This window comes from Euprymna scolopes, chromosome 7 (assembly GCF_053919585.1).
Source record: "Euprymna scolopes isolate OS-2025 chromosome 7, ASM5391958v1, whole genome shotgun sequence".
Classification (NCBI taxonomy): domain Eukaryota; kingdom Metazoa; phylum Mollusca; class Cephalopoda; order Sepiida; family Sepiolidae; genus Euprymna; species Euprymna scolopes.
Window position 1 is genome coordinate 115872117 of NC_136488.1, and position 25171 is coordinate 115897287.

Below are 25171 nucleotides of genomic sequence, written 5' to 3' on the forward strand. Positions count from 1 at the left end.
GTTAGCATGTCGGTTATTTTCTTTTTTTTTTATGTGCAATTGTTATTAAAATGTGACAAAAGGACTTAACAATACAGATGCATTTAACGTCAAGAATGAGAGTTTATATAGAAACGTTTTAATTTTTTTTTTTTTTTTTACATAAACGTCACCACTTATCAAGGCTGATAGTCCACTCAAGGATAAGGGTTAAAGAGTGTAGAGTAGTCAAAAGGACAATATAGTAATCGATAGTAATGGAAGTTTGGTAAATTTGTTAACTTAAGTGGAACGGTTCATCAGAAATTTGTTCACGTTGGACTTGAAGACAACCATATTATAGGAAGCTGGAAAGCAGGAAAACGGAAGACAATTCCACAGGCGTGCAGTTCTAAGAAAGAAGCTTTGATCATGGAATCTATGTTTAGGTTAAGGTACAGATAAAGAGTGGGGAAAATTATTGATAATGTTTTCAGCTAGTCTAGTGTTTCTTGTGAAAGTTTGGCGAGGGGGGACCATAGATTGAAGCTCAGTTGAACACTTTCCATGAAAATAACGATAAAGCAGAGACAAACTCGCAACATCTCTTCTGTGAGACAGAGGTTGCAGCGAAGAGAAAAGGACATCTCCCACCAGGCCACAAAGTCTATTTTGAACCCTATCAAGGCAGGACAAGTCTTTTCTAGCAGCTCCTGCCCATATGTGGCTACAGTACTCCATCCTTGGACATATCTGGCTCTTATATAGATAGAGAATTGCATCAGCAGTGAGATATCTACTGGATCGATAGAAGGATTCCACCATTTTTCCAGCAGCCTTGGCAACAGATTTGATGTACGTATTCCATTTAAGATCAGGAGTAAAGGTCAAGCCCAGAAACCTGTCAAAACTTGAAAAAAGACGAGAGCCATTCATTTTAATTGATGCCAGATGGGGATCAGAATGTTGATGATGTAAAGATAGAAGCTTGGTTTTAGATGCATTAAAAGTAACCAGCCACTCCTTTCCTCATTGTACAACGTGATCAAGATCAGAGGAGAGAGAATCAGAGAGAACTTGGTCGTTTACTGTCTTAGATGTGCTACCATAAATGGTAGTGTCATCAGCAAAAATGTCTACAAATGATGTAAGGATGTGATTTGGAAGATCATTAATGTAGATCAGGAAAAGAGTTGGGCCCAGGATTGACCCCTGAGGGACTCCAGCATTTATACTGTGAGCTTCTGACTTTTGCCCATCAACTACTACTCTTATGAACCTACCAGAGAGAAATGATTTAATAATTGAGAAGACATTTCCAGCAATACCATAGCTGGAGATCTTGTGAAGTAAACCTTTATGCCATACCCTATCAAAGGCCTTAGATATGTCAAGAGCAATTGCCCTAGAAAGGTTGCCTCTGTCGAGAGATTCGCTAATCCTATGAGATATAACTGTAAGCACATCTGCTGTAGATCTAGCAGAACAGAAACCATATTGTGTGTCACTAAGAAGGTTATTTTTGCTGAGATGGTTGATTACTTCTCTATTTAACACAGATTCCAGCAACTTACTCATGACGCACAGGAGACTTATTGGCCTGCACTGAGAGGGGGATGAACGATCACCTGAATTCTTAAATACAGGGCATACTGATGAGATTTTCCAGGGTGATGGGAAGCAATTCTCCTTAAGACAACGTTTAAACAGTTTTGTAAGTATGGGTGCTAGTTCTGGTTGAAGTTTTTTGAGTACTATAATTGGAATATCGTCAGGGCCGGTTGCTTTACTGGAATCAAGGTTTTTGATTAGCTTGGCAACATCACATACAGATATTTGTATATCACAGTGTGTTTTCTGATACAGGAGGAAATATTGGGGGTTGGCGGCCTTAGTCGCAAAGGGTAGAATTGGCTGCAAAGTTCTTGGCAAAGAGTTTGGCTTTGTCTGATGCTGAAGAGATTAACTCAGGTCCATTGATAATAGTTGGGATTGAGCACACGCTTCTGTTCAAGATTCTGTTTGCAATTTGCCAAAACTGGTGGGAACCAAGCCGCTGCTCAGCTACTTTGGACTTGACGGACTGAGCATATAACTCTCTTGCGTTCTTTATTACTTTCTTACAATGGTTGCTGGCAGTCCTGAAAGCGGCTTTAGTTTCCATACATCTATTACGTTGGAAGCAGTGGAAAAAGTGATTTCTTTGCGCAATAGCAGCAGCACATTCTGGAGAAAACCATGGCTGGCTGTTAGGTTTTTGCTGGAACTTTTTCGAGGGTATGAAATTGTCTATACCTACAATTAACCATTCTGTCAGGTCTGATACTATAGACGACACATCCTTTTTAAACATGGAACGCAGAGGAAGATCCGATATAAATGTACGGAAACTATCCCAGTCAGCCATAGTATATCGATATACTGTACGATGGAGAGATACGTCTAAGGACTTATTACATTTCATTTTTATCTTAATTGATACAACTGAGTGGTCGGAAGATCCAAGAGACAGAACGGAAACTGAACATAGTTCAGGGCAAGTTGTGAGAAAAAGGTCTAGGAGACTTGCATACTGGCTGTCATTGTCGGGCACACGGGTGGGTTCGTGAACAATCTGAGTGAGGTCATAAGCAATGAAGAAATCATGACAGAATCTCCCCTCATCATCGGTCTTGTTTGAGTGGGTCAACCATTCAACATTGTGAACATTTAAGTCTCCACATACGTGAATGTTAGCTGAAGGATATGCTAATAGAACTTGGTCAATTTTCTCAGATATGCTTTTAAAGATAGTAACTCCGCTGTTATGGGGGCGATAGAGAGTAAATATAAATGCCGTAGTGTGAGCTAGTGCTACTCGGAAGCACATATAGGGTAAGTTAGGATCTTCTCTGGAGATGTCCCTACCACATGGAAAGCCATCTTTTATATAGGCACATATTCCATGCCCATGGCGATCTTGGGGGTCAGTTTTGAAAGTTAGGTTGGAGTATCCTTTAATTACGAACTCATTTAGGGAAATAGTCTGTCCAATTCCAGTTTCACTTAAAAAGAAAAGGTCTGGTTTAGTCTCCTGTAATTGGGCTTCAACCTCTGGAAGGTTAGAACGTAGACCCCTGATGTTGGAGAAGGAGACATGGTAGTGGGGATCTACGTTGGAAGTTTCAGATCCGGGTTTAATCGTGTATTTTTTATTGAAACTTGTCATGATGGAATTTTGGAGTTTGTGGACTAGGTCATCAGATTTGCTTAGAGCAAGACAGAGGGGAAACAAAGAGAGAAAAGTAACGAAGAATTTTTTTTTTTTTTGTAGCACATAAGATAAAGCCGTAATAATTACCCACTAGTATGGCATCAAGAGGCCTCACCAGAGACTACTGCATGGTCCAGAATTCATTCACCAAATGGCAATACAGCAGCCCCAGTACTTTGCACCTGCTGATAGGACAGCCTCCTTAGTGGTTAATCCAAGGTTCGGGTCCCTGACTATCAGGCGGATAACGTCAACCCAGATAAAACGTTTACCTCCAGCACCCTTACTAGTGACATGGCTACAAGGATAGACATAGAACAGAAAATTTCCGCCATCTTTGCCAACTGTTCACGCAAAATACTGCCAACCTAGAATACAGCTTTTTCTTCTCCCTTTGTCAGAAAAATCACTCATTACAAAAATGAGGACTGAGTGACAAATAAAGAGAAGCGAGAGTAACTACAGCTGCCGACAACGCAAATAATAATACACATCAAGTGCGCTTGAAAGCTAAATCACAACGTAATATTAGGAAAATAAACATATTTTACTTGTTTGAAATTTATCACAAATATATTTCAGAGGTATATGCCATCTTTAGTGTGGTTTTTTTTTTTTTTTTTTTTCCTTGCCATGTCGTAAATTTGGAGAAAGAAATCTGTAATGAGCCGTGCGTTGTTTCTAGCGGTTGTATTTTGAAATGTTGGAACTGTGCGTAGGCAACGCGAGAATAACGTCAAGGATGAAATGAAAGTTCATATATTTGTGATAAATTTCAACAAGTAAAATATTTGTTTATTTTCCTAATATTATGTTGTATTCGGCTTTCAAGCGCACTTGATGAGTATTTTATTTTATTCAAATTAAAACAATGTTTCTATATGACGTTATATATATATATATACACACACACGAATAATTTAATATATATATAAGATGAGGAATAAAAGTTACCTAACTTTAATATATCCTCAGATCAATAAGGAAAGAATAAGAGAGAACAACTTATTTAGGCTATGGTATTTTAAAGCTAAATGCTTCCTATCAAAGGAGAAGAGCCAGTATTATACAAAACATAATGTACATAAAAGCAGGGTTAAGAACATTTTGATTGGAAATGAAGGAAATATATATTGATATTAAATACAATTGCTCCTCTTAACAGTGTTGAGCTTTATCTATCTAGATAAGTTTTACTTCGTTAAAAATAAAATTTTTGCTTACTTCATTATATATAGATATAATATAATATATATATATACACTTTCAAATATAATTATCCACTGACGTATTTCGTTGTTTACAATTCATCAGAGTGGCTGAATCTAACAAGATTCAAAATGGGGACACCATGATTATAAGCCTAAACCTCTACCCGTGTTATCTCACGCGACCACTGCACTGAAATAACACAATATCAATAATATTAAATGCTTCCAATTCAAATATACATATAAACATGAAAATATCCTTGATGCATATCCAATTTTTTTTTTTTAAACAAAATTACCTCAATCTAGAAAGATTTCTCCTCCATAAAAAGATGGTTTTGGCAATTTTTCATTAATGTTTTTGTTTTGTGGTTATGGTAGTGGGAGAATTCTCAATTTTATACGCAAAATTTGATGCTGGCATATATGCCCATTAAGCCTATTTCATTTTTAACTTTATGAGAGTATTGCTTTTTTTTCTTTTTTTTTTTTTACATTTTAGTCTTAATAATTTACCTAGCACTTCATAAAACACAAAAAATTACAGTTTCAATAATTTATGACACTAACATAGAAATACATTTTATTTACTACCTAAATTAAATGTTCCCAGTTCATATGTATATGCAAATTAAATGCTTTCAGTTCACATGACCATGCAAATACAAAACAGGGTCCCATTGGGGTATACACATACATGCAAACATAAAAATTTTTAAACAATAAAATAATAAAAAACACTCAACAATTCAACTAGTTAGCAAAAGTGTTTTTGTATTTTAATGATGGTTTTAAAACTTTAAATTATTTTAATTATTTAATGCTGGTTTTACAACTTTAAATTATTTTTTAAATAAATCGAGATAAATTTTAAACATAAATGAAAATTAGAAATACACAAGTTACAGTGTCTCATCAACAAAATTAGGAGTCAGAAACAGACTAGAAGCAGTTAAAAAAAAATCATTAGGTAGTGAAAACTGAAGACGTTCACCTCCCATCATGCAAACTGGGTGAGTCTTACAAGCCAAGAAGTCATCATTTCTTAAACTCCACAGTATCAAGTGATTTTTTAGCCGATAGAGAAATATCCACTGGATGATAAAGATATCATCATCGGCATAGACAGAACAGAAATGTAAATTGTTTTGCAATCTATTCCTCTTTCTTTTGAAAATCTTGACATTCTCTATATCAGCATGCATTTATTATCAAAATATACTTATTCAATAAATAACGGACATTTAGAAAATGTCATTTTTAAAAGCAATATATAAATATCAGAAAATTTCATTGAATGTCCTGCTGGCTTAAGGTGTTTCTATGAATAGTGGAGATGAAGAGGCATTCGTAAAACCAAACCAATTCACGATGGTACTTATTAACAGACTAAAGCATGTAGTAGGTGCCTATCACTTCAAAATGACTGATTGGAACACAAATCTTGTGAAGACGGCATATTCTGGACTGGCTTGAACGTTTATGATTATTCAATTATTGTCTGACAAAACAAATATAGCAAGTAAACATATTCTGGTTATTTAAGGAAGGTTTTATTTAAATGGAGAGAAACAAACCGAGCGAGAAGTGACTTTATCCAATCAAATCAGCAGATGACACGATTATGCAAGAATTGTTCATTAAAACAGGTTTTCAACATTGAAATAAGCAAACGCCACGTTACTTACTATCTATTTTCAAGGCATTCGCTAATAATTCACGACATTTTAGGCGAACAGCATCAGTTGTATCGGTGGCTTTAGTTTGGATTATAGACTTCACATCTGATTCGGATTTCTTTTCTTTTTCATGAGAATTGCTGTCGGTGCTGTCACGAGATGACTCATCTACTTTTGTGACATTGTTGGGTTTGCTTGAAGTTGATTCTATAAGAGAACAAAAGAAAAGACAATCAAATAGTTATTGAAATTAAAAATGTTAAGCCTAGCATAAAAGGAGTAAAATTTGCATTATTTTTCAAAATTAATCAACAGCAATATATTATTGTAATGCATACCAATTAGAAATTAATGTATCCTGGGGGTTGTTTACAACCTTAGAACATATTCACTTTTAAAGCAGTGAGCAATTTTCAATCTAAACACTTAACTATTTTTACCCTAGGGGAAAAAAATAAATGTTTAAATTTGCACATTTTTTATGAAAAAGCACCATAGATTTTAAGAAACCTTTTTTTAATATATAGTGAGTATATATATGTTACGAAAAAAAGACCATAAATTACATGGTAATAAAATGTAATAAAAAAAATTAGTTAACAATATTATCACTTAATAACGCATTGTTTATTGAATATTCTCACAAGAAAAATAAAATGATCTCAAATATATATTTATAACATTTTATTTGTAATTTTACAATGCAATTTTCTTTCTTGCATATGAGTATCATCAGTATAAGAATTTTTAATTAAAAAAAAAAGAAAGAAAGAAAAAAGAAATTGTTAAAATTGAGAAGCAAACTGTTACAAAAAAAAAAAAAAAAAAAAAAAAAATGATTGCATTAAATTTTTTACAAATATTTTACTTCAAAATTTCTGGACACATAGATGAGTAGTACATAAACACACGAGAATTATCCCAAATGTCATTTATTTTCTGAGATCAAACAAGCGCATATAGAATGCTGGTCTGGTTCACTTTTCAACAAATATAAACACATTTGAAAAAAAAAAACAAAAAAAAAAACAAAAAAAAAAACTGGAAATTTGTTGTTCTGTAATATTTTTAACAAATCATTATTTTTTTTTTTACAAATCTGCATTCTATTTAATAATTGCTTCAATTATTTTTTATGATGAATAACAAAATTGTTAGTGTAGTCATTGAATTAAAAAAAAAAAAAAAAGCCTAGTTTAGGATGCAAAAACTCATAAATAAAGTTAAATTTCCCTTAACTTCAACTTGCGACATCTTGTTTATTTTTTTTAGTTATTTTGATAAAGTTTTGATTTAAATAAAATTTAATCTTTTTGCTTTATAGATATACAATTCTTTTTCTTGTGTCTTTAATAGTTTTTTTTTCCAGGTTACTTCAAGTTATGTCACTAATTTTGGTGAACACGACTTTATTTTTTTACACACAAAAAAAAAAAAAAAACACAACAAAAAAAACAAATGGTGTTTTTCAAATTTGGTGCACGCAATATTGTGAATCTCTAAGTATAAAAAAAAATATACCATTTTAAAGAAAAAAGATCATTTATTAACAGGGTTGAGGAGTCGGATGGTGAAAGTCCGACTCCAACTCCTTGAATTCCTAGAATGCCGACTCCGACTCCTTTGATATCTAAAACTCCCGACTCCGACTCCTTGACCCCTATGTGGAAATCTATTCTACAGATCCATATACCAGCCTTCCACATCTATTCAGCATGCATTTTATAATTACTTTTCATGTATAACATTCACTTGTATGACAAATATACTCACATATACACTCTACCAGCTCTATTTATTTATTTATTTTACTCACGCTAACTCATAACAAGGCATATCACCACTTGGACGAAAAAGGCTACTTTTTGAGACCATGTCTAGGAAAGATTAGCAAGATGTCGGTTTATGTTACATTTAAACTTCTGCATATCAGTATGACCAGGAAAGCAGGTAGCAGGAAGGGGATTCTAAAGCCTAGCTGTTCAAGGGAAGAGACTATTAGAATAGAAAGCTTTTTGGCATCTAGAGGATTTCAACAGTGAAAGGGTGAGATCTTATTGCTAAACGGGTTTGTCGGGGATATGTACAGGATACAAGTGCAACAAGTTCATCACAACACATTCCATTAAAACAGGCACAGAGATGCAACATTGTGACGATGGGAGCTTAGTTGATAAAGTGGAAACGATTAGATTGACAACTGTTTTTTGGAACCTATCCAAGATGGAGAGGCTAGTGGTAGATACACCAGCCCAGATGTGGCAACAATATTCCATGCATGAGTGAATGATGGCCTTGTAGAGGTGTGAGTAGTCTTCTAGCTCGATAGAGGGAACCCATCATCTTTGCAGCAGACTTTGCAATGTCCTCTATGTATTTGTTCCAGTTCATATTGCCCACAAAGTAAAATATGGTAAAATAATCTCAAAAAAGGAGTTTGAAGGTAGAATTCTCAAATAGGGTGTTATTTTTCAACGATATAGGCGGTTCGAGAGGCGTCTTGTAATTTTTAAAGGAGAGTAGCTTAGTTTTACTAGCACTAAATGTTACCATCCATTTGCATCCCCATTTAACTATGGTCTGGAGGTCATTTTATAATGATTCTGCCATTGTCTTAGATTTATGTACATCTGTTCTTCCCTAATGCATGTTATAGAGCATTTGTATCATCAGCAAATATACCCATCTCGGACACAATATTATCAGGGAGGTCGTTTTTAAATATCAGGGATAATAATGGTCCAAGGATCGACCCCTAAGACACTCCTGCATTTATGTTATGTTGCTTGGATGTATGTCCATCAATGACAACCTGTATGCTTCTATTGTCTAAAATCTATTTAGTATACGTCCAGTCATATAATTCTCACTAGCAGTCCTTTGTGCCAGACTTTGTCAAAGGCCTTGGATATATCAAGGGCTACAGCTGTGGCTGCACCCGCTTTATGCAGTACATGGTAAATGCATTCACAGATAAATGTTAAAATATATACAGTAGAACGACAGTGCTCGAATCCATACTGTTTGTCAGAGAGAAGATTTGCTTTTGCGGGGTGGTGAACTAGTGTTTGATTAATTAAGGTCTCAAAGATTTTAGTGAAGAGGGGGAAGAGATTAATGGGGCGATAATTGAGAGGGTCTGTTCTTTCATCAGAATTCCTGTATATTGTAAACCACAGAGGTCATCTTCCAGCTATTAGGGAAGCAAGATTCAACAAGGCATTTATTGTAGAGCTTGGAAAGTATGGGGGCTAGCTCAGTTAAACATTTCTTAACTATTATAGCAGAAATGAGATCAGGCCCACACGCCTTTGAGGTGTCTAAGTTTTTTATGATGTTGCAGACATGAGAAGGGGTGATTTTTACATTATCTAATGTGGCTTTAGTCCGCATAGAGAAATTTGGGAGGGAGTTGTTTGTTGGCTTTAAGGTGAAGTTAGAAGCCTTCTCTGTTACCGTGCATGCAACCTTCTGGTTGTTGCTCAGTGGAGAAATTACTAATTGTCCTTTATTCACTACACTATTATAGATTTTTCAGAAATCACAAGTTCCTATCTTTGGTGATTCTATCCATTCCCTGATTATTTCAGTATGCTGTCTTTTGGTTGTCACTATTTCTCTTTTACGATGATTTCTAGCATCTACGAATTTTGCCTATTTGTATTTGACTTATGACGTACAAACTGGCGGAATGCATGCTGTCTTTATGCCATAGCAGCTGCACAATCTGTAGTGAACCATGGGGGTGAGTGGGGTTTGCCATAATACTTCCGTGTGGGAACATGTGCTTCAATTCCTGCTTTGCGCCATTCAGTTGTCTCATTGGCAGGAAACGAGAAGATATCGGTCCATGGGGCATCTCAGATGTGTTCTCTAAGGGTTTCTCAGTAAGCTCTGCTGTAGTACCTTGTGGTTTTGAGCAATGATTCCTCATCTTCAGGTTGGGATTTAAATGTGATGTCAACTGATACCACAAGGTGGTCTGTGTTTTCACGTGGACAATGGCATTAGTCACACAATCCTCAGGTATTGTGGTGAGGAATAGGTCTAGAAGTGAAGCCTGCTGAGATTCACGATCTGGTAGGTGAGTTGGAAACATTACTGTTTATGTGAGGGAATGGTCTATAGAGAAGCTATAAGTGGAGTGTCCAGCTGCATCTGTGTAACCTGAGAAACCAAGCCAATTTTTATGGTGGACATTAAAGTCACCAAACGCATGTATTTGGGCATTACTATTCAAGGAGAGTGCTGCATCTATACTATCAAAGACATGATCGATTAGGGTACAATTCTACCTTGAGGGAAAACAGCAGAAAAAATATAAGTAACGCAGTGACGAAATGTTAGTAGAAAGTACATAAAAGCCTGGTCATCCGATTCAAGATTTTTCTCTGTAGTTTAAGGGAGGGTGCTACGAATATAGACTCTAAGCACGGGCATACATCTATTTGAGTCCTTACGGCAAAGAGGGAGGTATCCTGTAATGTTAAAGTAGTTGGAGGGGATTAAAGAGTAAGTTTGTTTCACTTAATGCCAAGATATCCACGGAGTTTACTAAAAGGTAAGACTACATCTATATTACCTCTAAGTCTATGGATATTTGTGAAAGCGAGCCTCAAGGCAGAGGCGAATTGGTTTTGTTTGGGTGGTTGTCTGGTTTTATTGTGATATCTGTTTGGATTGTCATTTAATTATGTTTTTGTTTAATGTTAGATTAGGGGAAGAGTGTTGAGTAAAGTTGGCCTGTTTTGATGCCAATATAGCCAAGTTCAGTCTAGAATGTGTGGTCTCATGAAAGCCAACCAGATATAGAAGTAATGCCTCTTCCTATGCGCGACATGGCACTACAACTATCCTGATATTATACAACTGATGATAGAGCAGCCGTTCTGAGCGCTACAAAAGAGACATTATACAGAAGAAAAAATTTTTAAAAGGATAATATTGCCTTTATGAAAAGAGGATCAAAGGAAAAACATGAAGCTGTACTGAGACTAAAGCCGATTCTAGGACTGCCAGCAATCACTGTAAAAGAGTAATAAAGAATGCGAGAGAGTTATATGCTCAGTTCGTTAACACCAAAATAGCTAAGAGAGTTGTATGTTCAGTCCGTTAAGTCCAAAATAGCTAAGCAGTGGCTTGATTCCCACCAGTTTTGGCAAATAGCAAACAGGATCCTGAACAGAATCATGTGCTCTATCCCAACCATCATCAATGGATCTGAAGTAATCTCGTCAGCATAAGACAAAGCCAAACTCTTTGCCAAGAACTATGCAACTAATTATACCCTATGCGATAAAGGCCTTCAGCCCCTCGTATATCCTCCTTTATCAGAAAACACACTATGCGACATACAAATATCTGATGTTACCAAGCTAATCAAAAACCTTGATTCCAGTAAAGCAACTGACCCTAGTTCCCATATTACAAAGCTGTTTAAGCGTTTTCTTAAAGAGAATTGTTTCCCAACACTCCGGAAAACCTCACCAGTATGTCCTGTTTTTAAGAATTCAGGTGATCGGTCATCTTCCTCTCCGTACAGACCAATAAATCTCCTGTGCGTCATGAGTAAGTTGCTGGAATCCGTGTTAAATAGAGAAGTAGTTAACCATCTCAGCAAAAGTAACCTTCTTAGTGACATACAATATGGTTTCCGTTCTGCTAGATCTACAACAGATTTGCTAATGGTTATATCTCATAGGATTAGCGAATCTCTCAATGGAGGCTTCCTTTCTAGGGCAATTGCTCTTGACATATCAAAAACCTTTGATAGGGTATGGCATAAAGGCCTACTTCACAAGATCTCCTGCTACGGTATAACTGGAAATGTTTTCTCAATTAGGTTCATGAGAATAGTGGTTGATGGTCAGAAATCAGAAGCTCACGACATTAATGCCGGATTCCCTCAGGGGCCCATCTTGAGCCCAACTCTCTTACTTGATTTACATCAATGATCTTCCAAGTTACATCCTTAGATCATCCGAAGACAATTATGCTGATGACATTACCATCTATGTCAACACACCAAAAGCCGTAAATGACCAAGTTCTCTCTGATTCTCTCCTCTATCTGGCATCAATTGAAATGAATGGCTCGTCTTGGGGAGGTTCCATGTTTTGACAAGCTTCTGGGCTGGAAAAATTGTGGGATCCTTCTAGCGCTCCAGTAGATATCTCACTGCTGATGCAATTCTCTACCTAAGTAAGAGTCAGGTTTATCCACAGATGGAGTACTGTTGCCACATCTGGCCAGGAGCTGCTGGAAACTCTTATGATGCTTCGACAAAGTTCAAAATAGACTTCGTAACCTGGTGGGGGTGCCCTTTTCTCTTCCCTACAACCTCTTTCCCACAGAAGAGACGTTACAAGCCTGTCTTTACTCTATCACTATTTCATGGCAGGTGCCTGTCTGGACTCCAATCTATGCCCCCCCCCTCCCCAAACTTTCATGAAAAACACCTAACTGAAACCACTATCAATAATTTCCCTCACTCTTTTTCTATGCCTAATACTAAACATAGATTCCATGAACAAAACTCCTTTCTTAGAACTGCACGCCTGTGAAACTCTTTTCCATTTGCCTGCTTTTTAGCTGACTATAATTTGATCATATTCAAGTCCAATATAAACAAATTCTTGAGGAGTCATCCCCTTAAGTAATCCAATTCACCAAATTTCCATTACTAACAATTACTAGGATATTGTGCCATTGACTTCTGTACACTCATTAACCATTATCCTCGAGTGACCTTTGGGCCTTGAAAAGTAATGACTCCTATATAAAAAACAAGGAAAAAGCTCTAAAGGGCTATAGTGCCATGGGTTGCTTCTTATTGATTTATGCCAGTTATTTTTTTGAGTGGGGGAGATAATCCAATTGCCAAATTCCATTTGATTCAGTAATTGGATAACTTTCAGATTACAATCCGATTGTTATCCAATGTAATCCACAGTGATCCCACTCAAAGACAGAACTTTCATTGATCTTGTGTAACATCACAACCAAAACGAAAACAGCTGTTCAGACAGGATTTGCAGTGATCTGACAGACCGAAATATCTTGATGAAGTGGAAGCATTACAGTACAGTACAAAATATGAGATATCTCCAAAAATAAAAGCAAAACCATACAAAAACTGCTAAATTGTCCAAACCACTGCTTAGGAAGCAATTAAGTTATTCACTAAACCCGTTTTCCTGCTCTTATTTAATTATACTGCTTCCCTTTTTTTGGAAATCATAATTTCTCAGTGTAATTTTTAAATATAAGGCCTATACTGGCCACATGTTTATTGTTACTGATGTATGTTACTAAAATAACTGGCACAAATGTTATTTCTAAATGTCTGCTTTAAAGGGATAATACTTTGCCTCCAAGACGCCTGCCTGTCTGTTTTGCATGATAAATATTAAAAATCCTTATACTCTTAAATCCCCCCCAAAATCCTATATATCTATATTGTATATTAATGCTGTATTCTTGTAAGTTATATCATCTCTCCTGTTTCAACTAGATAAAAAACCAATTGCTCTTCTCCCTAAGCTGATATAAAATCACTTCTTTTACACATACATTGGGAGGAGGGTTTAGCTTCCGGTCCTAAACTTTAGTAGGCTTACCTTTTCAAAATCGATAAATACTAAACATCTATAAATTTCTATTGCTAAGGGATGCATTAGCTTAACCTATATTTATACTCTATAGAATATCTATAAAATAGATAACTAATAGCCACAGTTTGTGCCCAGATTATAAGTCATCTATATTAACAAGCAACTATATCTTTCTTTCATTAGATGGGATAAAGTACTGGTGATTATCTTGACTTGAAAACTAACACCTAAAGCACATTTTGAACCATACCCTAACCCTTACACTATAATTTTTAGTCACTAATCCACAAACCATATTTGATTTTTTTTTCTTAGTCATAGTAGATATTCACCTTTAATCTACATCCCACACTCATACATACCTCCTTTAAAAACGTAACCAATCTTAATCATATTCTGAGGAGTGTAACTTCAAAGCGGATACTAATTCTTTGATACTAACTCTATTAATCCTAACTATCCATGTGAGAGCATGGAAATACCTGGCTTTGAAACCAGGTGCAGGGAAAATCCTCTCAGTGGTGATGGACCTGTAGATCTGGTTAGGTCATCCATCTAGGATAAGGAAAACCGATTTGTAAACCTGTGCCACTGATCTCGTACGTCTTGGCACCAAACATACGAGGGAGGCCTCCTCGTTCCTGGATAACAACCTCCCTAGAGCTGGTGACTTGATCAAATCACCGGTTTGCAAAATTGCTTAAGGAGTAGTTAGGCTCTGCCTATCTATACTCCATACTCCTTCTTTGCATATTATCCAGGAGCAGAGGTGCGGCCACAAGGACTCATTAGAGACGCCAAGTGCTTAGCCTTGTTTCCTGACTAGGACAATGAATGCTGTCCCCCACATTTGCCTTATTCCCTTCCCCTATACCTGGGCATCTTGGAGGTGCTTATTTACCATATATGCTAACATGATTGGAGTGGGCTATTCCTGTCGGACAGGTTTGAGGGTACTGGTTTGACAGTTGCTGGTGGCTGTTTCCAACTGACAGTATAGGAGCTCTAACTCTTTGATAGTGCTTAGAGCGGCTGTTCTATCATCAGTTGTGTAATATAGGGATAATTATAGTACCATGTCGCGCATGGAAAGGCACCCTGCACTCATCTCTGGTGGACATTCCTGAGGCCACATTTTTGTGGACGAGGAGCCAGCTGATGATCTACTCGTGTTGCATGATGATGGCTATGCACATCCGTTTTGCCTAGCACCTCAATCTAGATCTTAAACTACGAAATAGAATGAAATGACAGCTCAATCCAAAAAAAATGTTCAAACCAGACCCACATTCACCCCTCCTCCCTTGAGGCTTGCATTTACACATATCTGAGGACTTAGAACTAACTTAGATGATGTAGAATCATTTCTCGTAGCAAACCCCCTGGATATCTTAGCACTAAGTGAAACTAACCTGCACTCCTCCATCCTCTCTAACATCTTTAACATGTCTGGTTATCTTCCACTTTGTCGTAAGGACTTTACCAGGAATAGACTTGGAGTCTTTGTAACACCCTCCCCATGTCTAGGGAATCTAAACTAGAATCAGGTAACCAGACCTTTGTGTGCTTTAAACTAAATTTACAACATAGCGTTAGCTATCTGTATTTTTTTTTTTATTGCTCTCCATCAACTTTATAATCAATCATGTCTCTGACAGCATAGATGTAGCACTCTCCCTTGACACTAGTGCCCAAATACATGTATTTAATGACTAACAGCCACCACAGAAATTTATTTTGCTTCTGTAACTACACAATCACAGCTAATAGCATCATCCATAACTTTTCTATATCCCATTCCTTGACAGAGACAATAACATTCCCGACCAGTCTTCCAGATCGCCAGGAATAGCAAGCCTCACTTCTGGATCTATTTTTGACAAGATCCTGAGAATTGTGTAACAAATGCTGATTGTCCACTTAGGAATGCTGATCATGCTGTGATACTTATAGAATCACTCTAAACTCTCGACCCCAAGTTGAAGAGCCATTGCTCAAAATGACAACATACTAAAATAAGGCTGACTGGGATGCCATTAGAGATCAGATAAGAGACAACCCATGAGGAAATATGTTTTCTCTTCCTGCAGAATAGTGCACAAATGAGACTACTGAATGGTTCAAAGCAGCAATTAAAGCACATGTTCCTACTCAGAATTCTATAGCAAACCCCACTCTCCCCAATGGTTTACTTCTATTTGCGTAACTGCCATTGCTCAAAGACAACATGCATACCATAGATTTATCCAGCATAAGTCCTGTACAAACAAAGTATATAGAAGCTAGAAGTAATTGTAAGAAAGAAGTAGCAACAGCTAAGAGTGAATATACTGAAACCACCAGGAAACGCATTGAAGCGCAGAAATTAGGAACTCATGATTTCTGGAAAATCTACAATAATGTAGTAAATAATGGGCAATCAATAATTCTCCCACTATCCAACAATCATGAGGTTGTTTGCACAGCAACTGAGAAAGCTAACATGTTTGCCCGTTATTTTCCATCAAACTCTACATTGGACCCAGCAAACCATTCTCTCCCTGATTTTCCTGTGGACAGAAACCACACTAGATGATCTGAAAATCACCCCATCTCAAGTAAATATCATAAAAAAACCTAGACACCTCAAAAGCATGTAGGCCTGATCTCATCCCGGCTGTGCTATTATTATTAAACCATATCTCTTATATAAAACTAAAATAAATATCATTACAATTATAGTCTTCCACACTTGTCTAAATCTCGACAGCCATTTTGTTAACTCATTTAAAATGTTTTACTGACTGAATTATAATTTAAATGTTACTTTTAGGATAATAATGTAATTTCTAATAAATTTATGTCTTTTATAAGTCACACCTACTTTTGCACATTGTCTATACCAAGTCTTGGAACAATGAAAGTAAAAGAGATAATTATTTTAAACTATACACAAGAAATAAGAGATTTTTTTAAATATTTGATTTTCCAATTTCACTTTACATTCTAATAAAAGTTAAATCTATAACTAATGGAGATTTCGTATGTTTTTGAAACTGAAACTATACTATTACTTATATTAATTGTACCATCTTTTCAGGCTTAGTTTATTTATTTCAGACTGTATTATCTTTCAATGTTCAAAGGAAAGAGAGATAGTGTTGTTATTTGTTCTGTGAGCATTATACTGCTCTTCCAGGCATTACCTTCTCCTATATGTTTATTCATCCTAATACTATTCTGTCAAGCATTAAACATTTTGTTGTTTTTGAAGAGGGGTGGGGAGATAAACTATCTGTTCTGTGGTCATGATATAATCTTCCCATAGATTGCATTTAATAGGAGACACAGATTAGTGATATACTTACAAAAATAAATTAAGAAAACTTACTTGTATTTGCAGTTTCCCCTGGAAGCAATTTTTTCCAACTCTTGATTAGAGCTTTTGACAAACTGATCACTTCATCTTGGTCAGTTGACTTGCGGAAATTGTTTACAGTCATACCAATTCTGGTTTTCTAATAAAACAAAATAATTTTAAATTTAGATATCGCATTAGCTTTACATATACATAAATATTTTGAACTGTGAAAATATTTTTGCAAATAATTTAAAAATAATTAAAACTAAATTAGTCTAAAGACATCATCTTGTATATTGGGTATCTACTATTTATAAATTTCTCAATTTTAATTTGAAAATCAAGATGGGAAGTTTTAATCCTAATTCTCTTTTTAGTTTTTAGACTTAATCAAAAAAAAAAAAAAAAAAAAAGCCATACATTTTACAATTAGAATCTAGTCTTGGAATTATTCAAAATATGACATGAAACTATTCATAGAATTCTTTTCATCTGAAGAAACAGACATTAAATCTTTTGTCTATCAATTGTAAAGCATATTTGGCATACACAGACACATATATATATATATTATTTCAGATTAATATTTTCCAGAGGTGAAACAACCAATGAATTCTTTTAACAAGGTTCATATAATTACGGACTCTACTTTTGTATAAGCAACATCGCTTGAAAAGTTACTTGTAACTGGCTGACCGAAACAGTCATGAATGTGTAGTGACATAAAATGCTTATGTAAAACAAATAAAAAAATGTGTGTGTATACATATATATAAAATCATGACAAAGGAGATAAAACTGGAAAAAAAACAAATTGCATGCAACATGAATCTAATCAATATTCGTGCAAACTAGCTTAACATACTCAGCATTGTATGGAATGCAGCAAGGTCATTTTAAAGTTTATTTGTTCACACATTTTAAAGCTTAACATCTATAACTATTATAATTAAAAATGATTTAGGCATCTTGCAGAATTTTATTTTTATACAATTTAAAAATATTTTTTAGCAGGTTGGACAAATCATTTAAGTAAATTGTAACCATTATTATATTGGCAATAACATGATACAATAACAAAATCAGAAATAAAGTTTGATATTTCAGCTTAAATGCTATTTGGGTCTAACTATAAGTTAGATAGGATGATCATTGAAGAAATTGAAATTTCACAGCATAATGAAAGATATCAATATTGAATAGCTTTGTGCCAGACTGAACTGGTTCAAACAGTTTTAGAGTAAGCATATATCAAACCAAAATTATCTATAGATAATAATGCCAATATCATTATAAAAGTCATAACTGGTATTTACAGGGGAAAAAAATTCAAAATTACAGAACATTCAATAAACACTAGACGATATATATTTTTTTAATAAATTTACAAATTTATTATTTTCATAATACTAAAATTCATAATCTGGCTTATTTGGACACTGAATGGTTGGAGATGGAGAATGGGTACAGTATCAGAGGACAACATAAAGAAATGGAAATAACCTAACTAGTTGCTTCTGGTTGTAACGAACCAACACAAAACAGATCTGTTAGACATTAGGGAACTCACTGTTAATAATATACTAGACATACTCGCACCAAACCATCAGCACTTGATTTCCTTGAAAAATTCAAATTGTGATATATCAGTTAAGAAACTCTTTGTGCATAGTTAAGTCTCTTTACTTATTTATCCATAAAAATAATATAGAAGTGATCCACTTGCTATCCATTACATGTTTATGGTGTGTACCAACACATGTAAATTAACTGAGAAGAGTCCTTCTTTCTCAGGCAATATTAAAAATTAAGGTATGAAAGCAGGCAATATTAAAAATTAAGGTATGCAAGCAGGTAATATTAAAAATTAAGGTATGCAAGCAGGTAATATTAAAAATTAAGGTATGCAAGCAGGTAATATTAAAAATTAAGGTATGCAAGCAGGCAATATTAAAAATTAAGGTATGCAAGCAGGCAATATTAAAAATTAAGGTATGCAAGCAGGCAATATTAAAAATTAAGGTATGCAAGCAGGTAATATTAAAAATTAAGGTATGCAAGCAGGCAATATTAAAAATTAAGGTATGCAAGCAGGCAATATTAAAAATTAAGGTATGCAAGCAGGTAATATTAAAAATTAAGGTATGCAAGCAGGCAATATTAAAAATGAAGGTATGCAAGCAGGTAATATTAAAAATTAAGGTATGCAAGCAGGCAATATTAAAAATTAAGGTATGCAAGCAGGCAATATTAAAAATTAAGGTATGCAAGCAGGCAATATTAAAAATTAAGGTATGCAAGCAGGCAATATTAAAAATTGAGGTATGCAAGCAGGCAATATTAAAAATTAAGGTATGCAAGCAGGTAATATTAAAAATTAAGGTATGCAAGCAGGCAATATTAAAAATTAAGGTATGCAAGCAGGCAATATTAAAAATTAAGGTATGCAAGCAGGTAATATTAAAAATTAAGGTATGCAAGCAGGCAATATTAAAAATTAAGGTATGCAAGCAGGCAATATTAAAAATTAAGGTATGCAAGCAGGCAATATTAAAAATTAAGGTATGCAAGCAGGCAATATTAAAAATTAAGGTATGCAAGCAGGCAATATTAAAAATTAAGGTATGCAAGCAGGTAATATTAAAAATTAAGGTATGCAAGCAGGCAATATTAAAAATTAAGGTATGCAAGCAGGCAATATTAAAAATTAAGGTATGCAAGGCAATATTAAAAATTAAGGTATGCAAGCAGGCATTATTAAAAATTAAGGTATGCAAGCAGGCAATATCTGAATACAAAAAGTTCAGTTTATTTGGTTCTGTGCATATTTTACAAATGTTGGGACAATTAGAACAAGAAAAATCAGAACTTTTTAGTGAGATCAGAATCGATATTGGAAAAATGTGATCCAACTAACTTCCAATTCCACAAATAATTTTTTTTTTAATTTTTTTATTTTTCATTGTTAATACTAATGATAAATATTTGATTTTAAACTGTCAGTAAAACTAAAATCTGTAGATCATAACATAAATGACACAAGTGATGAGACAAATGGCATAAATAAAAAATATAAATGAAAATCTCAAAGATTTTATCCAAAATAATAGAATTTTAAGGATGTGTAACTAAATTTTTTTTCTTTTTTTGAAGGCGGGTGGGGTGGAAAATAATAACCCTCCTTTAATCCTACTATTAAGTCATAATTCAGGTAGCAACAGCCCCCCCCCAAAAAAAAAATAAAAGCACGGTTACTTCTAAGATTTAACATAAAAGAAGAAACCTTAATGTTTTGGCTTCAATATAGACTTATACCATATAAACTTATAAGGAAGGGACCAAATGGTCCTTTGTCACTGTACAACATACAGCACAACATCAATTAATTTCTGGTACATATAATCACCCCACTCCCAAGCAAGTCTCCTTCAGAAGTCAAGAATTCCACTCAAGTTGTAGAGGGGGATCAATAATGCTTACATTCATTCCTGAATGATACCTGAACATTTTGTATTGTTATTTGTTTGTTACTGTCATTTGTTCTTTGTCTGTTCCAGCAATGCTGAGCAGCCTTTGATTATTAAATAAAGTTGTTCCCACCGATCGGGTTGTTCGTCCTCACTTCTTCAATTCCAATCAGATGAAGTATATCTGTTCATGAAAACATCCGCCGATGACCATGGTATATGATAACTTCATACATTTACTGGGAGAATGTACCCATATCCCAATAAATCTTATTCTGTTGGTTTTAATGTGAAGCAAATCCTGCTCACAAAAAAGAAAACTCAATTGAGACTAATATTAAAATTACTTCTTTCTAGAAAGATGTTCGCTTCAGTGAAATGTTAGAAAAGATACTACACTTACTATATTACTATATTTGGGAAAAATTAAAATTTATTTTGACAAATTAAGCACCAGGCTACGAAAAATGTAGGGAAAATGAGACTTTGGTTAGCAATACACATGAAAAAATTGAAATAGCTTGAAATATTTCAGTATTGGTATGCATAGAAAGAGCTTGATGAGCTAAGAAAGAATCTTTTTAAATTTTTTAAATCTGATTAAAATTAAGGACGTTATGGCTATTTTTGTGCCTCACACGTTTGGATATTTTTCCCTCTTTAAGACCATATGCGTTTCATCACATTTTTTACACTACTTTTTCAGTAAAAATGTCATATCTTTGTTAAAACACAAGACTAAGAAATGAAATTTACCATATAAGTGTATTTTTGTACAAGGAATCAGAATATGCAACTGAAAATCTCCCAAAGTTTATGGTTTCCAAATAATCTGCAGTAAATGTGCATAAATATGCAGCAATTCCTTAAAAATGCCATGTATCCATAAACAGAAAAGTTGGAGAACTCAAAGTTGAATTGTAATGTGCTTTATGTACAAAAAACTTAAATCTAAACATAAGACCATTTAAAAATGAATATATTGCAATATTTCTTTGGTATTATTGTAGATTAACACTTGTTTAACCCCACCCAACACCTTCTGACTATCCCTCCAAAATGTGATTCTACCTTTTTAGGAAATTATGTATAAAATGCCATGAAAAACTTTAATGAAAGATAAACAAATTATTTTAGAATTGAATGTAAAATAATTTCCTAATATAGGTCATTCTAGCATTTTAGGGCAGTTAACTGTTTTTTTTTTTTCTATGGGAAAATATGCATGCTTTTTTTTTTTTTTTTAAAGATGATTATGTGTAGTTTTAAGAGGGTTTCTATGCAATGAAAATATGGGGAGGGTTGCCATTCGGACTTTGAATTAATTGTAGGGGCTAAGGAAAATTATGTGTGAACATACTGAAAACTTGACAGAGACAAAGCTAACAAAAACAATATTAGAGGGGGGAGCGGTTAGTTTCACAAAAATTTAATGTAAAATAATTCACCATTTCCTGGCCATTCTAGCATTTTAGGACAGTTAACCAATTTATTTTTATGTGTATTTTTCTTTAAGGAAGGATCTATTTTTTGTTTGTTTGTTATAGATGCTTGTATGTGGCTTACAGAGGTATTTTGTTGGGGGGGGGGCTTGCCACTCGAACTTAGTGTTATTGTTAGGGTTAAAGAGTGTTTTCAGAATACGAACCGTTACTTCATTTTTGTTTTGTTGTCCTAACTGCAAAATGCCGTTTCCATTTCAAATAAATATTTTACAGAAAGTTATATATATATGTGTGTGTGTGTGTGTGTGTGTGTATTCGACAGGTAAATAAGTCAGCATATGTTATATTTAGTTTTAATTTAATAAGAAACTGCGTTGCGAAATTTCAAAGAAAATTCCATAAATTTGTTGATTTCTATTTTCGAGGTTGAACGTGTTAATTCCATAGGCCGTTTATACTATGCTGGAGCAGGTTGTAAAAATATCTTTCGCTTAATAAGTAGAAAAAAAAATAACGAAATAAAAAGCTTCCTAATTGTAGTTTGATGTGTTTTCTTTTAAAATTTCAAGAATATTGATATAGATTTTGAGGGTTTGTATTACAATACACATAGATTCGAAAAAGTTGTCAAAAAAACAAATATATAACAAATAAATGTTATCAAAAGCAAGTTACTTTTCTACCTAACTGGATAATTTTTTAGTGTTTTTATTTAATGTAACATGTTTATTCAGCTTGAAAACAGTGTTTACCGATGTTTTGGAAAATTTAAAATGGCGCCCGACTCTTGAAACGGTAAGTTTGGGGAAAAGAGTTAAAAATAAAAAAGTAGACAAAATACTGCTAGAAACTCGCTCAATATATGTTACCGTGACATAGGCTGACATATATTCGGTGAGTTTTTAACAGTATTTTGTAGTTTTTTTTTTTTTATTTCTAACTCCTTTTCTCAAACTTACCGTGTCAAAGAGAGTCGGGCCAGGCGCCATTTTTAATTTTCCAATACATCGGTAAACACTACGTTTTTCGAGCTGAATAAACATGTTACATTAAATAAAAACACTAGAAAATTATCCAGTTAGGTAGAAAAGTAACTTAACTTGCCTTTGATAACATTTATTTGTTATATATTTGTTTTTTGACAACTTTTTCGAATCTATGTATAAACGAGATTTTGATACTTATTTTGATTTTGAAAAAAAAAACATTTGTGGCTGTTCGCAGTAAAACATTGTTTTAATTCGCTGTTCAAAACTAATTTAAAGAATAAAAGTGCATGCAAGCTATATATCTACAAAAGTTTATTTTGTTTTTTTAACCATGTTTTTAAATTTGACGAGAAATGTGAGAAATTGCAACAGATTCATAATGCCGAATTGGTTGGGATTGTTGTTATTATACATTCTGAAAACCGAATAGTTCTAAACTAATGTTATTCTGATAACAAAATAGCTCTAATTAAACATAAGAACATTTATATTCATATTTTCATGTTTTTCTTAATTCGTTCTGGAATAAAAATTAAAGAACGCGTGTTTACACTGTGCTATCACTGATTCTACAGGCTGGAGCTGCTGCTGTTGCTTCTAGTAATACTAACTTCATTTGACCAAATTCGAGAAATAGAAACAATTTTTTTTTCGGGTAGGTCTTTTTAAATTATCAATTACCGCGGTCCTACTCAACATAAAATAATACTTTTAATTGATAAAGATAGTAAAAAGATTGATTTACTTACTACTGGGTGTCCGAAGAATTTTTTTTTCAAAATGTTCGATACTCGTCATATTAAAGTCTTATTTTTAACACGACAAAAAAAGAAATGGTCAAAAATATTTCGGACACTTGACAGTATTAAGATTAACACCTCTACTGATTGGTTCCCAAATTTCATGACGAAATTCTTCATACAATCATGGTACGGACCTTTAGAAAACAGAGGGGTCATTACAAAACCTTACCGAAAACGCCATTGTATGACGTTCACATTTTTATCACTTTATTTGCTTAAAATTCTTAAAATATATAATGTACATTCATATTTATTAATTCATTTGAAAGTATATTCATTTCCGAACAAAACAGTAGTAATTTGAAGACTTGAAGTCCTTTGGTTTAAAAAATATGGCTATTTTAGTAGAACTACCTTGAAATCTGTGATTATCCAAAGCGTTTTTTCGTCCATGTGTATTACTACTTTGGTCATCCTGTCTTATACTGTCTTACTCTTAGTCAAAATTATTGGAATCACCACAATACCACACTTACTTTAATAGCAATCTTAAAATATTTCCAGTATGTTGAAATTTAATATATGCATAAAAAAATGTGAAAAATAAAATTTTAATTTTCTATTTCATATTTATATATAGGAATGCAAAATATTTTTTTAAATTCCTAAAAAATAAAAAAAATTTTGTCCACCTTCTTCAGTGTATTGAGGATGTGTACGGTGGTAGCATGGTAAAAATATATCCAATGAGATTAAGCTGCTCTTGAATCTCCACACCTAAAAGAGATCAGTCATGTGGGTAGCATTGTTGACATTTTCAAAAATATAAGTGGATAAAGAGTGATAAAATATGTATTTAGGCAGAGTTTTTTTTTTTTTTTTTTAAGTAAACATTGTTAAAAATAATAATTCAATTTCTTAATTCTACTGTTATTTCCAAACGACTTTTTTAGTATTAAAACCCAAAGCTTTAAAAGCAGAATGTATGAAAAAATAATCCAATGTAAAAAAGCCATAAATGAACTCTGCAACCATTCCAATATCACAAAGAGGACAAAACATTTGTAATATTCTATAAAAGACAAAACAGCCGTGCGCGTTTTTGTATTTTCAGCAAAGGCTTTTTTCGCGAGGGTCCTCCGGCATGTTTGTTCGGCTTTTTCGTATAAATAAAGCAAAAGTCACCGATACAAAGACGTCAGTGGCCTTTCGTATCAGGATGTCTTGAAAACAATTATCTTTGATCAATGTGGGAAAAACCCTTCATATCAGACAATTGCTACCCCCTTTTTCAGGGGAGCTTGGTTTCCCCAACATCGTGGGGAAACAAATCGGCGGAAAGTTGAACTGGTTTTCAGCCAACGTTCATTTCTGCACCTGTGTGAACTTGTTCACTTAGCAAGTCAACTTTTGATTAACATTGTTAAATTTTAATGCTTTTCACTTCATATGTCTTCTTAGTGTAGCGGTAAG

The 25171-nt window shown here is 34.0% G+C and overlaps 1 protein-coding gene across 1 annotated transcript in view; it reads right to left on the bottom strand.

The window, feature by feature from the left end:
- Nucleotides 1-25171, bottom strand: part of LOC145279900 (transcription elongation factor S-II-like) — a 64306-nt gene that overhangs the window by 15905 nt on the left and 23230 nt on the right. The window contains exons 3-4 of the mRNA XM_080131432.1: nt 17085-17211; nt 6111-6308 (exon numbers count right to left, since the gene is read on the bottom strand). Of these exons, the coding sequence (XP_079987558.1) occupies nt 6111-6308; nt 17085-17211 (325 nt within the window). The remainder of the gene's footprint in view (nt 1-6110; nt 6309-17084; nt 17212-25171) is intronic.